The 15,303-nt window shown below is 43.4% G+C and overlaps 1 protein-coding gene across 1 annotated transcript in view; it reads left to right on the top strand.

The window, feature by feature from the left end:
• The first annotated feature begins 221 nt into the window (after positions 1 to 221).
• Positions 222 to 15,303, top strand: part of pcsk1 (proprotein convertase subtilisin/kexin type 1) — a 23,082-nt gene continuing 8,000 nt past the window's right edge. Inside the window, exons 1-10 of the mRNA XM_031577691.2 lie at positions 222 to 681; positions 2,048 to 2,152; positions 2,554 to 2,679; positions 6,415 to 6,561; positions 8,046 to 8,122; positions 10,827 to 10,915; positions 11,622 to 11,794; positions 12,073 to 12,285; positions 13,532 to 13,632; positions 14,010 to 14,243. Of these exons, the coding sequence (XP_031433551.1) occupies positions 496 to 681; positions 2,048 to 2,152; positions 2,554 to 2,679; positions 6,415 to 6,561; positions 8,046 to 8,122; positions 10,827 to 10,915; positions 11,622 to 11,794; positions 12,073 to 12,285; positions 13,532 to 13,632; positions 14,010 to 14,243 (1,451 nt within the window). The 5' untranslated portion in view covers positions 222 to 495. The remainder of the gene's footprint in view (positions 682 to 2,047; positions 2,153 to 2,553; positions 2,680 to 6,414; positions 6,562 to 8,045; positions 8,123 to 10,826; positions 10,916 to 11,621; positions 11,795 to 12,072; positions 12,286 to 13,531; positions 13,633 to 14,009; positions 14,244 to 15,303) is intronic.

The raw sequence follows: 15,303 nt of genomic DNA, 5'->3' as shown, positions 1-15,303 counted from the left end.
CATATTTATCATACATGAATTCCAGTGCTCTGTTTTCTTCGTCTGAATAAGAAGACGATGGTTATTTTTAGATGCACCCCTACCCCCCTCCCACCCTCTGCTATCCCCTCTTCCCGCCCTCCGCCCCCCTCAGGACCCGTGCCAACATCCTACCCCAGGTAGACTCGAAACTGACGTCAGAACCCTTCGTAGTTTGACGTGTGGACGCCCCCACCCCTCCCCACGATTCGCTCCTTCGTACATCTCGATATTGCTTCACAACACGTAAACGCAGCACTGGAATCGTCTCCTAACATTTTAGCTCACTTAGGCGTATAATAATCTATCAACGTTAGAGGGGACTGGGGAGCAAAACACCAGACCAGAAGATTGTAACGGATATTCTGATTCTTACTTATTTAGTCGTTTAAACTGTGTTCTGCACTGTTGTTTTGCCTTTGTCCAGACGGACACATCTAGAAATATTTTTTTCTCTATAGTAGCCAGATATCTGAGATGGGAGTGAGATGTTGCGCCTTGGTTATGTACAGTGTTCTTGCAGCTCTTTGTATTGCCGTGTCCAGGGTGAACGCCTTATCGGCGAACAGACAGTACCTGAACGAGTGGGCTGTGGAGATTCCCGGGGGTATCAATGGTGCCCGCCTAATCGCCAGAGAGCTCGACTACGAACTAATCAGACAGGTAGGCACGAACGGCTTTCACTATTACAATTCATTGTTCTGCCTCTCCACGACTAGCAAGCTGTTTGTATCAATGGTGTGTATTTCAACGTCTTTGCTTTATTCATGGGCTGATACACTATGTATGTCTGTGAAAGCGAGGAGGAGATGACCACGAGCCCTATTGCCTCTAGTGCTCTCTTCTCTCAAAGGCTAATTACCCTGCAATTATTTTGTTTGTGACATCCTCGGCTGTCAAAAACTCAAGGAAAGCTGTATCTTGAGCTCACAAAATGTTGGTTAATGTTAGGAAAACAACGCGGCATGAGTTCAAATTCTGGTTTTTTTTTTGTGATGAATGAGTCGATATAGCGGACAGCTAAGTGCTGATTTATTATCAGATGAAGACCTTATGCATCAAAAATGAGAGCTTAATTTAAATGAAAGCCATATTAAATTATGCAGTTTATTCTGGAGCATGTGTTTCACATGGCTTGCGTGTAGTGACTTGATGTTGTCCTTATTTTCAGATCTGTGATCTGAGTTTCGCATGTTGTAAAGGTGAATGTCGTGACAGTTAGCGCCCAATAAAAACAAGCAGCAATATTGCCTTGGCATATCAGTGAATGACTGACTACAAGATGCGGAATTTACTTGTCTAAGTCTTGACGATTCTTCGCGGAATGTGACGCCAAACCACCCTGTATCAACAGGTGTGTCAGTTGGGAGGGAGCGCAGTCGTATTATCTTTCAGGTGGGAAATGGATATATGAGTGGAAACATGGAAGGCCCGTTTGTTGAAGAAGACTATCCTATGTAAACATTTATTAATTGCATTCGGCGGAAGAATCCGGTCTGTGCATCCGGCTTTGTTCACTTCCGATGTTAAACGTCACCAATAAAGACTTTAGATGTCTTGGTCAAAATGCATATAAATCTTACATCCTAAATTATAAATGCATCACAGATAGTATTTTAAATTAAATAAAATGCACGTTTTTCTATTAAAATACAAAATGTAGTGTTTGCATTTCTTTAAAATGTAAATAAGAATAAAAACACGGGACAATATGATCTCTTAGTAGGTCAAATCTGGAAACATTTATATCCACGACGATCACCATGCTGAAAGTCCTCATCTACCAGTGTTACCAAGCTTTCCACTTTCCCATAATTACCCTGAGGCCATCGTTACCGACACATGCAGACATTATGATCATGGAGCTCAATGAATCATTACGTCACAGCTACAAGATATTCACTTTGACCCTGGCTCACTGCCTCTAGCTGAAGTGGACAAACTTTTACTACTTTGCCACTAGTTACTGGAATAGGAATAGACTAAGCAAATGAAAATGAGCAAATGACTGACATACTGCTATTCACAGATTGGGGCGCTGGAGAATCTATATCTGTTCAAACACCGGAGTCATCCTAGCAGGACCAAAAGAAGTGCCGACCACATCACAAAGAGGCTCGCAGAGGACGACCGGGTAAGAGCTCTCCTCTTGTTCACTCTGTCTCTATCTTATGTTTGTGCCACGTGAGTGTATTTACTACCGTGTTTTTGTTTGAGTGAGCATGAATCTTTGTCTGTGCGTGTGTGTGCGTGTGCATGTGTGTGTGGGTGTTGATGTCAAAATCAATCAAAAGACAATTCTGTCTATTCAAGACACACCACCAGTGCTCTCAGACCCAACCTCCAGTCAGTGTTTAGTCAGTGTCTAGTCAGTGTTGAGCTTGAAGCTCTCCTCCAGTCAGTGTCTAGTCAGTGTCGAGCTTGAAGCCCACCCTGAGTGAGTGGGCACAGATATCTATATGAATGCATATGCATAGGCAGGCACATCATGTGTCATTACTTTTGTGTGTGTGTGTGTGTGTATGTGTGTGTCAGGTGACCTGGGCAGAGCAGCAGTATGAAAAAAGGCGGGCCAAGCGAGCGCCGCTGGGTGCGGAGTGTCAGGGCTGCTCCGCGGACAAGCTCTTCAGCGACCCCATGTGGAACCAGCAGTGGTACCTGGTGAGTCCCCAGCTCTACCTCTCTCTCTCTCCCTCTCTCTCTCTCCCTCTCTCTCTCTCTCTCTCTCTCTCTCTCTCTCTCTCTCACACTCTGTCTCTTGCGTGGCCCTGTTTCTCCCTTCTTTCTCTTTTTGACTGGTGGCATCTCACTCTTGTGCATTCTTGCATTCATGGGTCCTATGTTATGTTCTTCTTCTATCGTTTCCTTGTGTGTGTGTGTGTGTGTGTGGGTGGGTGCAGTATGCATGTGCTTTAGAAGGGGGAAGCTGTAGTATGTTTGCGAAAGGTTCAATTTCGGAGACCAGAAAGCTCAATGGAACACCCCTGTCCCAGATTTAGAGTTCACACTTTTGCAGTGGCTAGCTCACGAAATATTTAGTTTATAGAATATGTGTTTGGCAGATTATATAAAGATTATATTAAACAGAGAAGTCTGTTGGGGTTAATGTAGCTCAATAGTGGTTTAAGACATGCTGTCGCTATTCTGCATTACAGTAAATACAGAGAACAGTCATATTTGCCCACTTTCAGTTTTTATAAATGTGATTCTCACAAGTAACAGTTAGTTTCATTTTGGCTTCAGGTTTTTTGGTCATAAAATCAATGTGAGGATGTGAGTCCTAGATGAGAACCGTACCTAGATGTACGGGCTACGACATGATTCATGGACGATTCGGTGCGTTTCGATTCGGTAGAATTCAATGCAATAGGATGCAATATGATATCATTCTTACCATTTGCTCAAGGTAGACTTTCATTTTCCATAATAGATTGAAATAAGCCAAGTCTACTAAACTGGCATTGCTTAACTTTCAAATAGACCAGGGAATCCCAAGTATGTTTGTGCTTTAGTGGCATGAGAGAAAATGTAGCCTATTGCTTCAGAAGTATAGTGTAGTATAGTATAGAAGTATATTACCTTTCCAATAGACACAGACACATAGTTTACTTTGGCTGTCAGTAAGGGGGACTAGTACGAAAAAATATAATTAAAAGACACAGAAGTCTTAGCCTTTCAGTACATGGCAATTTATTAACCGATTAGTGTAATTTAGTCATTAGTAGATTAGTGTCACCTTTATTCTCAGCTGCTGAGTTTAAGCCAATCAAAACAGTAGTCTCGGCTGCGTATGCACACTACACCTGAAGAAATTGTGAAGGGTTTGCCGAGGGACAGGAGAGTGACAGGCTGAGGCTGAGGCTGGTCTGGAGTGTAGGCTGCGTCATGACATACACCTTCATAAACAAGTAGGACATGAGGACATTCGAGCGAATAGCTTCAAATGGAGTGAATCGAAGTAAATGGACACCATAAACCTAAGAAGTCAAAAAAAGTGATCAAAATGTGATGAAATTTGCTTCCTACACTATCTTCATCCTCTAAAAAACACCAGCACGTCTAAGGTCTGAGTCACCTGCGCTGTTCGAGGATTATTTCATCCTGGCTGCTTTATGCACCCTAATTGAATTGCTCATAAATGCCCACTTGCCACAGTCATCATCCGATGCTCTTATGCCACTTAATCGAGTACGGTGTTTCAAGAGACATTCACCGTCAGCAAGGCCTCTCCGAATCTCTATTGACCTGACTTCGGTTTGACCTGGTTTTCTTTTCCTTCCATAGAAAGAGGCACAGCACCTGTGAGATTAACATAGACATACAGTAGCATAACATAGCATAGCATTTTAAATGTATAGCTAGTAAAGTAGCCTGCAGTGCTACATTTTACCTGAAGTAGTGGGTTGTGTCCATTGGGCTACTGAGGAAGCTATCTTACCGCCATTCACTTGTACTGTCTCATTTCATCATAGATGATCCACTGTCTAAATTACTACATCATTCTGTATAATACGTTTTCTCCTCTGGTGAAGTGTTTTATATACTCTGACAATGTGTGCTGCTGAATGTGTGTTAGCTATGTTGTACATTAGCTCAGTTGATTTTTTTTATCTCAACATAATTTCATAACATGGAGGGATTGAACTACATCAATATTGTACACATTTAAATTGTTGTTGAGAGAGATGCCTGAGGATTCAGTCACAGTTGTGACTCACTCTGGGTCAAGACCTTAGAGTTTGTGCCTGTGTGTGTGAGCGTGTTCTTGTAAGGACCTCACAAATGTAAAGCATATGCTCCAATCAATAGATGAGTCACGCACCTTTAAAGAGCCATCAAAGAGGAGCAAATTCACAGATTTCAAATGAATGTGTATGTGAACATGTCTCTGTGTGTGTGTGTGTGTGTGTGTGTGTGTGTGTGTGTGTGTGTGTATGTGTGTGTGATACATACAACGTGTGTGAGTGTAAGTATCTTACCCCTCCCTACAAGCTACTCTTCCCTTGAAATAGAGATTGCAGCGATGACTCATTTTTCAGTGTGTGTGTGTGTGAGTGTGTGTGTGTGTGTGTGTGTGTGTGTGGGAGGGTGGGAGGGTGAGTGAAAGAGAAGTGATGCGTCCATTTTCCCTGGGTTTTCCTGTTGTCTCTCTAGCCTTCCCCCACAGCTTTCTCCTCCTCTCAATATCCAGCTGATTACCTCGTTAAAATGCTAATGATGAGGGGAAGTGAGCCTTTCTGCGCTCTATGGCCCTTACATGAATACGGCATGACACTTACTAAACAAACCTGTGTACCTGTGTGTGTGTGTGTGTGTGTGTGTTCACATTCCACTACCATCTGTTACAGCTTTCTGTTGTTTAGTTAATGCCTTGTGCACTTAGTGCTGGTAAGGCACCTAGTCATTTTATTCTTAATGAAAAAATGAAAACCAATGTTTTTGTTTTTTTTCTCAAAAGGTCATATAAAGACTTCAATTTTTAATTATTTGGCTAAAATTGACGTTAAATTACACACACGCATATATATTATTATATATTCTTTTTATATATTTTTCAACACTGTTTTTATTTCCTAGTTTCACTTAGTACCTGCTCATTCTCACACTTTATGGTGCAGTCATATTATACACTGCTATGCGGTACATGTAATGTTTAGTATGATTAACATATGTTTAGTATGATTAACATATTGAACCTCCAAGTAGGTTTTAACACATTTAATTGAACAATGCATTAGATTGCATTCAGATGATTTTATTCTGTGAAATCAATGTTTCTCTGAAATTGTTGTGGTGTTTTTTAAGGCTTTGGATTTTTTGGAGGAAAAAGAAAATGAAAAGAGATCCCACCCTCCCATGTTTTCACGTACATCAGAGAATTATGATCTCGTTTAGTGGTGACTCACACTCCCATCATCAGGAGTGTGTAGTGCAGTTCTCTCCTGTGGTGTAATCTGCTGACAGCACTGGGCTGGACTAGAGAGGTGTCCTACTCAGATGAAAGGCCTTTATTATGGCCATTACCATCCTGACAATTAGAAAGGTCAAACGGGGAGATTGCACTCTCGCACACTCAACTGCATGAGGACGCTAGAGAGTGTTTGCATTGAATTGATTCTGAGAAAGCGTGGGTCAGTTGTGTCCAGGATTTGTTGACCCTCTTGCACAAATACACACAGACAGATGTTCACCTTTTTTAGAACACACGGAGAAATTGTATTGTTTTGTATCTTATTGTCTCGTATAGCTCTGACTGACTGGATGATGATGATGTCATCTCATTCCGTTCTCTTTCCTCCACTCTCACCTCTCTCTGTCCCCTGTCTGCATCTTTCTCTTCACCTCTCTTGCCCTGTCTCTCTCTCTCACTCATTTTCTGCCCTTCTGTCTTTCCAGCAAGACACACGTAACTCCCCCTCACTGCCCAAGCTGGACCTGCATGTGATCCCCGTGTGGAAGAAGGGTATCACTGGGAAGGGCGTGGTCATCACTGTCCTGGACGACGGGCTGGAGTGGAATCACACTGACATCTACCCCAACTACGTAAGTCTCGTCGCCAAGGCAACACCCACGGCAACCATGCTGCTGAACATACGCCTGTTCCCATGGCAACTCCAGCCCAACCACCGACACAGGCAGACACACAACCCATCACAGTCACACATACACCGACACACACACACACACCCACACACACAAGTTATCCGCAGGCTGAGTACAATCTTTCATGACACTTTGTGCAAGGCAGTCTAATGGAATATTAACAACTTAAACCACTGAATGGAGATTCATCCAGTGGGTACCGTTGAGCATCAGTACTATTTTTTAACCACACTTGTATGATATGCACTCAACCACTGAGTGTACTTGAGGTCTGTCATATTTTTTTGTTGTGTAGGAGGACAGGTTAACTAAATGTTGAAGGTTGAAGTGCTTTTAAGCCAGCAATGTCGCTCCAGCATATTTTATGTAGAAGCCCTATTGACAGGCCTTGGCTAGCTCTGTATGCACAGACAAAGTCGAGTATGTCAACACAAACACGCACACGCACACGCACACGCACACACACACATACACACACACACACACACACACACACACACACACATACACTCACACACACACAGATGACATAAAGGAGCAGAGATGTAATGGGCTGAGCACACACAGATGGAGCCTCTCTCGTTCACTGTGTAATTACCTCTCAATTAAAGAGCCCTTCAGTAACAGATGCACAAACACACAGCACACTTGGACACATGCACTCTCACTGTGGCAACAGTACACTATTTGTAACAAGAAACCTTTTCCCTTATTTCACAAATATATCGTTGTTGGTTGAGTCCTCATTTACCATTTTTTAAGTAGACTGTAATCTGTGCAGAAGAACAGATTATAAGGAAAGGTGAACTACGTCAGCTCACAGAGAGAGAGTCCAAAGAAGGTGGAGAGAAAATGATTGATGATGAAAGACTGGACCTGTGGTCCAAAAGGATTGCACTGAGGGGATGACTCAGCATTTATGCGTTGACCTCAGGGCAATATAATTATGACAGACTGTATGTAGAGGAAGTGACTGTCGTCACTCCGCTGGCGTTGTCGTCACGGTGAAACTGACTCACCTGCACAAAGCTTTTTCCAGCCCATCAATGCTGTAGTCACCAAATTGCCAACTGAGACTAATGGAGAAGCATTTGATCTGAATGGCTGCCTGAGTGAGCCATTTGTTTATATGTGGAGGAATATGCTGCCAGCTTGTGATTTCTCTCCCAAACAAATGTGGTATTTTCCCTGCCATGTCTGTAAGGGTTTGGTGGTTGTGGTTATGTCTGGGATGGTTTTATTTGTATGTTCCTATATAATATATCCTGTTGTCCTGTGTATCTTAAGCTGATGCAGTGCTGTCTTCATCAAGCTTAGCTAACTGCCTAGCTTTTGCCGAGATACTTCCATGTGCCCTGTGCTTAATGCTAACACTGAGAACCATCTGATGCTAACTTAATGTATCTCCCCTTTATGTCTTTTAGGACCCCGCTGCAAGCTATGACTTCAATAACAATGATCCTGACCCCTTCCCACGTTACGATTCCACCAATGAGAACAAGTGAGTCACTCATTTTCTTAACAAAGTCATTTCAATTCCTCACTAACTAACCATGAATGAGTAGGTGGACGGCTATGCTAATAGCTGCTGAGTGAAGCTATGGGTGACATTAACTTTATTCTCAGTATACCGCCTAATGTAATAAATAAATAAATAAAAAATAATAATTTAAAAAAAAAATCAGCACTTAAGATAAAACCATAGTTGAGAATTTGAAAGATTTTCCCTAAAGCTCTGTTTTGGCCAAGGTCCATCCTTTTGAATTTTATACTTTAGGTAGACTGGGATGACATCAGCATTGGTATTAAGCCAACATCCTGCTTTCACACTCAGTGGCTGTGCTGTAAATCTTAGTCCATCAGCGGGGGCCATATGGAGAGTGTGTAGAGCATTCAGTATTTCAGATAATATCACTCACTCTGTAGAAGGATGTTATGAGACTGTGTTTGTGAACAAGGTCAGGGCACCGACATTTTGTTACATTTGTGTACACGTGTGCAGTAGTGTCATCATGCCATGACATTTGTACTGTATTTAGCATTTCACATGTGTCCTCATTCATTACCATGAACCGAACAAAGTACGTACACATTAATATTAATGAAAGATCCCGGTGAATTACATACAGGTGGCATGGCTGTGATGTGATTGTGTTAGATTGTATAGACACACAGTTCACTGATATTTAGCTGATACTATACCAGTGATCTATCAGCATATGTGTTCCCGTTTTGGTAGCGCAAATAAAAATACATACAGGTGGCATACATACAGGTGGCATGGCTATGATGTGATTGTGTTAGATTGTATAGACACACAGTTCACTGATATTTAGCTGATACTATACCAGTGATCGATCAGTGATCTATGTGTGTTCCCATTTTGGTAGCTCAGCAATGGGAGTTCCAGTCCCTGGGTAGCGTCACTGGTGATGCAGGAGAGGAGATGCCGTTTATAGACACACACTCCCCTCTGAAATTCATAGGAGACGTAGGATCAACTCTTAGAATTTCCAGTGTGTCCTCCTTGCAGCTGCTGCTTAACCCATCTGGATGTGTGCTTGCAGCGATGCAAATGGACAGACTTTAAAAAGATTGAGATTGAGCAAGTGAGACTGAGATTGAGCAAGTGAGATTGAGATTGAGCAAGTGAGATTGAGATTGAGATTGAGCAAATGAGATTGAGATTATGCGAGATGCAGAGTGAGAGGCTGAATTAAAGAGAGGAGCACATGTGCGCGGTAGATGCATGCTCACGCTAAAAGGGTCTGATTTCCTTGCACATGGCCGTGTAATCCACTTCCGTCCGACTGCTTTCTGCTGCTGATTGTGTAACAAGATCAAAATTGAACTCAGCAGCCCAAACCAGCATCTTAATCTCAGACGCAGACACATTACTCCTCATCTCAAAAGTGGGTCCATCTGTAGTCCGTGACTAAATCCTGGCCAGCAACTGCATTATGTAATGTCCATTCCTATTTCACTGCTATGTTGGTAGAAAATCCAGCTTTTCCACTTTTGTCAATCTGGTTCAATAAAAAAAATTCTATATAAGGCCGAAATTGAGTGATGTTAGCACAGAGGCAAAACAATAAAACAATGAAAAAAAAGAACCAAAAAGATGTGGACCATCACGGATGAACAGGAATAATGTAAGAGACAAAGGAATTTCAGAAAGACAAACATCAGCCGCCACCCCCCCCCACCACCCCCACCCCCCAAAAAGACAAAGATACAAATGATATATGTATGGACATGACCATATACATTCCATGACAAAAGAGAAGTAAAGGAGACTAAAACAGTGGAGTAGAATGTCAGACGAGAACACGAGGACAGGCTAGAATTCAGGAACATATGAGCAATAACTGTGTATCCACACAGGCAAAACATCAGGATGAAAGACTATAGCCACACCACAAAAGTCAGTGGAATAAGACATGCAGTCAGACATGGAGCCAGAAGAAACAGGACCATGAGAGTGTCGAGGGAGCCGGAGTAGGGAGAGAGCCAGTGCGTCAGGAGGACACGTGGGGCACACACTGCGCAATGCAACAATTATTTCAGAGCCACAGAGACGAGGAAAAACACTCATTAATTTATCCCCCCTGCTCTGTCCCTCACTGCCGTTCTCCCTCATTTTCTCTCGCTCTCTGTCGCTCTGTCTTTCTCTCTCAGACAAAGCCTTTCATAGGGTGACTCACTCCCTGCCAGCTGTGTTCAGACACAAACACACACACACACACACACACACACACACACACACACACACACACACACATCCCCACATCCCCGCCATTGTGTCGGCCCACTTGTTTGAGGGAGGTGTTTGTGTGTAATTGCTTGTGCCATACAGACTCATTTATATTTCAGTGTGGGGGGGGGGATCACTGGATGAAGGCCTGTCATTACCACCGCTTTAAACAACGCAAGCACACCCTCACAAGCACAGAATGTTATCAAACATTCTGACAATATGACAGTCAAGTGGCTCGGTGTGTGTGTGTGTGTGTCTCCCTCTCTCTATCTATCTATTTATGTAAATATCTGTTATTTATCTACCTTGTGGACTTATTTATCTACCTTGTGGACTTATTTGTTTATGTAATCGATCTGTCTATCTGTGTGTGTGTGTTTGTGTGTGTGTGGGTGTGTGTGTGTTTGTGTGTGTGTGTTTGTGTGTTTGTGTGTGTGTGTGTGTGTAGGCATGGTACTAGATGCGCTGGTGAAATTGCCATGCAGGCTGACAACAACAAATGTGGAGTCGGGGTAGCATACAACTCCAAGGTCGGAGGTAAGTAAACAGATTACAGTGTGTGTATGTGTTCTGTCCGACATGAGTGAGAAGTCAGAGTAATGGTGGAAATTGAATTGAATCTGAAAAACTGAGAAAGGCAAAAATGTTGCGCTTACTCTTGCATACACTACGCATGAGAATGTGTGAATAAGAGGGAATTTATTTACTTATTTATTTAGATAATTACATTTTCCAAATCTCCTACTTGTTCTGGCCTCAAGAACCACTAAATGCACTAAACCCTACTGACTTTCATCCAATATTTTATGTCTGATGTCTTATTTACATAATTGTATCATCAACATAAAGATCTGTCACTTAGCAACGCCTCTTGTTCAGAATGACTTAGAATGAATCATTTAAAAAAATATTCTTCTTTATGTAACATGACAAGACGTGTGATATCCTATTAATAGCCTACAAAACACACAAAAAATGTTTTGTAAGGGGGGCACTGTGGCGTGAGCCAATAAGCCCCCCATTTACGGGCTACAATGCCCGCGGGGACACAGGTTCGCAGGTGCCTGCTGTCGTCTCCCGATCCTCTCCCTACCTCTTCACTCCTCCTCACTTCCTGTCCAAAATACTTCACTGTCCTATCCAAATAAAGGCTAAAAAGCCCATAAATCAATCTTTAAAATTAAAAATGTGTAGATCAGTGCATACATGTGGTATTTCACTCTGTCTCCCTTTCTCTTTGCAGGGATCCGGATGCTGGATGGAATCGTGACGGACGCCATCGAGGCCAGCTCCATCGGCTTCAACCCCAACCATGTCGACATCTACAGCGCAAGCTGGGGCCCCAACGATGACGGCAAGACCGTCGAGGGGCCCGGCCGACTCGCCACGAAGGCCTTTGAGTACGGCATCCAGAAGGTATGAGCAAACTGAAAGACCTGGAGAAAGAGCTTAACATCATGCGTGCACAAAGAGAGAGAGAGATAGAGACAAAGCAGAGGCCGTGATGAAGCTAGAGGCACAAACAAACAAGACAACAAACAGCAGCAAATGATAAGCAGCCATATTAATTCTGTTGATAAGGAGATATTTCATCTGAACTTATCTGTACATTTGTGTTGTGTTGTATGAATGTGTGTGCGTGTGTGCGCGTGTGTGCGTGCGTGTGTTTGTCTGTGTCCGTGTGTCTATTTCAGGGTCGAAATGGGAAGGGCTCAATCTTTGTGTGGGCCTCTGGTAATGGCGGTCGCCAGGGCGATAATTGTGACTGCGACGGCTACACCGACAGCATCTACACTGTCTCCATCAGCAGCGCCTCCCAGCAGGGCTTGTCACCGTGGTACGCGGAGAAGTGCTCCTCCACCCTCGCCACCGCCTACAGCAGCGGAGACTACACCGACCAGAGGATTGTGAGTTCAGCTGTCATTCTCATCTTGCTTTTTTATATGCTCTGGGTGTCTTACTGTTTCTCTCTCTCTCTCTCTCCCTCTCTCTATCTCTCTCCCTCTCTCTCTCTCTCCCTCTCTCTCTCTCTCCCTCTCCCTCTTCATCTCTCTCTCTCCCTTTCCCTCTCTCTCTCCATTTCTCCCATACAGATTACACATTGGACATATTCATAGACTGCCACTCCTACTCTCCCATGTTTTCTTTGATTGCAAATCATTGATTTCCTTTGTCTCTCTCTCACACTCACTCACTCTTCCGTCCCCCTCCCTCTCCCGCTCTCTCTCTCTCTCTCTCCCTCTCCCTCTCTTTCTCTCTTTCTCTCTCTCTCTCTGCCTCTCCCTCTCTCTCTCTCTCTCACTCTCACTCACTCTTCCGTCCCTCTCCCTTTCTCTCTCTCTCTCTCTCTTTCTCTCCCCCTCTTCCTCTCTTTCTCTCTCTCTCCCTCTCGCTCTCTCTCTCTCCCCCTCTCTTTCTCTCTTTCTCTCTCTCTCTCTCTCCCTCTCTCTCGCTCTCTCTCTCTCTCTCTCAGTCTCACTCACTCTTCCGTCCCTCTCCCTCCTTTCTTATTTTCCACCAGTCTATGACGGCTCCATACTCTGTGTCATCCATCTCTCAGTGACTACCTCTCTCTTAAACAAATTCTCCCCTTCTCTGCCTGGTTTGGGTAAGAGACAGTCCTGCAGACTCACTCCCAGAGGTTTGCCCCATAAACTTTATAACCCATGAAATATACACCACATAAAAACTGTCCCCTGCTTGTCTTGCTGTCACAGTGCTAAATAAGAACAACAGGGATGAAATAAGCCTCAGGCTCGACCCGACAGCTCAGAGTCGTGTTTCTTGGCGGGTGTTGACTAGACGATGCCATCGATCGCTGGCATTTGTATGTGTGACACACTCCAGTGTGTCCATCATCTCTGCCCTTTCCCAGTCACAGGGTCGGCCCACTTTGACTCATATTTTGATGGTATCGGCTGTTTCATGTTTGTTTGTGCCGCTTGTACCGCATATGATTTCAAATCAGTGTGACATAACATATAGTTTTCTGCCATGTTTCTGTTCTGTTTCCGTTCATATCTCCTCCTAATGATTGTTTATGCTTTATAAACTGAAAGTTGTGTGTATACATTTATATTTCCTATTACGTTTTTCTAGTTGTTCTGTCTGGAAACTGAGTAATCTTTTCTTCTCCTGGCTGTTTCTCCTCAGACGAGCGCCGATTTGCATAACGAGTGCACGGAGACACACACGGGCACGTCTGCCTCTGCCCCGCTGGCTGCTGGGATATTTGCCCTGGCTCTCGAACAGAAGTACGTCCATGTTCATCCACCCTCATTGTACCGTCGCTATCCATTCAGCCATAGCCAGCCATTCTGATAGTCAAACAAACATTTTATACACATAGCATAACATTGCATATGTGCTGTGTATTAACATAACAGCAGTCATATTAACATTTATAGCGTAGCTATGTCAGTTATCGGACAGTGTCAAACATCGGCCATTCTGTTAAACAATCGAAATGCTAAGTTTAATAATGGATTAACAATCGATATGCTCAGTTTAATAATGGGTTTACATGACAACGCGGACGTTTGCCGATAACACACGCCGTCCTAGTTATTTAGTTATAGTTATATATGACAAGGAAAGGTAATAGTAGCACCCTCTCCACCCTACCCCATAGTCCGAACCTCACATGGAGGGACCTGCAGCACATTGTGGTGTGGACATCAGAGTTCGACCCGCTGGCCAATAACCAGGGCTGGAAGAGGAACGGAGCTGGCCTCATGGTCAACAGCAGGTTCGGGTTCGGCCTCCTGAACGCCAAAGCCCTGGTGGACCTGGCCGACCCGGCGACCTGGAAACAAGTGCCGGAGAAGAAGCAGTGCATCGTCAGGGATGAGAGCTTCCAGCCCAGGTGTGTGTGTGTGTGTGTACATGTGTGTATGTGTGTGTGTGTGTGTGTGTGTGTGTGTGTGTACATTTGTGTGTGTTTGTGTGTGTGTGCACATGTGTGTGTGTGAGTGATGGTGTGTTTGGCTTATTGGATTAATGCTTTGTACATTTTTTAGCTCACACATCTGTTAATATTGACCTAGATGGAAAACCTGCACGAGATGTCCCATGTCCTGTATTGTGCAGCTTGCACACCATGTCCAGCATCATCACATTAATTCCTTACTATTTACAAGCCTTGATGTTCCCTGAAAGACAGTTGTGAGGTTTGATTATGAGAATGGAAGTAGTGGTTAGCAACGTGTGCCCCTACTGATGGAGGAAAGAGAGATGATGCTCTACTATCATTATTATTATTATTGTTATTATTTTGTTAATATTTCTAAGTTTTGCCATTTAGTTATTTATTTGGATGCAGATATACATTGATTGCTTATTCAAGTTTTAATACACATGCAATGGGATGGTACATTCTTATTGGAGTGTTTTATAAAATCCAGGTCTTTCTGAAACATTCGCAAGTAATGCAGCGTTGCTCCACCCAGAAATTCTTAGAATTGCAGCCAAGAGCGCATTATTTAGCTAGTATTTATACAGCATGCAAGGTTACAGCTCCATGACACCAGATCCATCATACCAGTAAATAAATATCAAACATAAACACACACATACACAAACACAGGAACACACACACGCACGTACACACACATACACGCAAACACAGGAACTTACACAGGAACATACACACGCACGTACACACAAATACACATACGCACACACAAACACAGGAATACACACTCACACATACAGACAAGAGATAAACTCTTCAAGCCTTTTTTCCCATCTGCTGCTGTGCATGTTAAAGCAGAATCATTCATATCAACAAATGATGTACCCAGATTTGCTGTGTGTGTGTGTGTGTGTGTCTGTATGTGTGTTTGTGCGTGTGTGTTTTCATGTGGTCTGTTGTGTGCCCATCCTAAGTCTCTGTTTTCCTTGTCGGTGATGAGAGAGAAAAGATG

The sequence above is a fragment of the Clupea harengus genome, chromosome 12 (assembly GCF_900700415.2).
Source record: "Clupea harengus chromosome 12, Ch_v2.0.2, whole genome shotgun sequence".
Lineage (NCBI taxonomy): Eukaryota > Metazoa > Chordata > Actinopteri > Clupeiformes > Clupeidae > Clupea > Clupea harengus.
The sequence above is the reverse complement of the archived record's forward strand: the minus strand, read 5'-3'. Positions and strand labels throughout refer to the sequence as shown.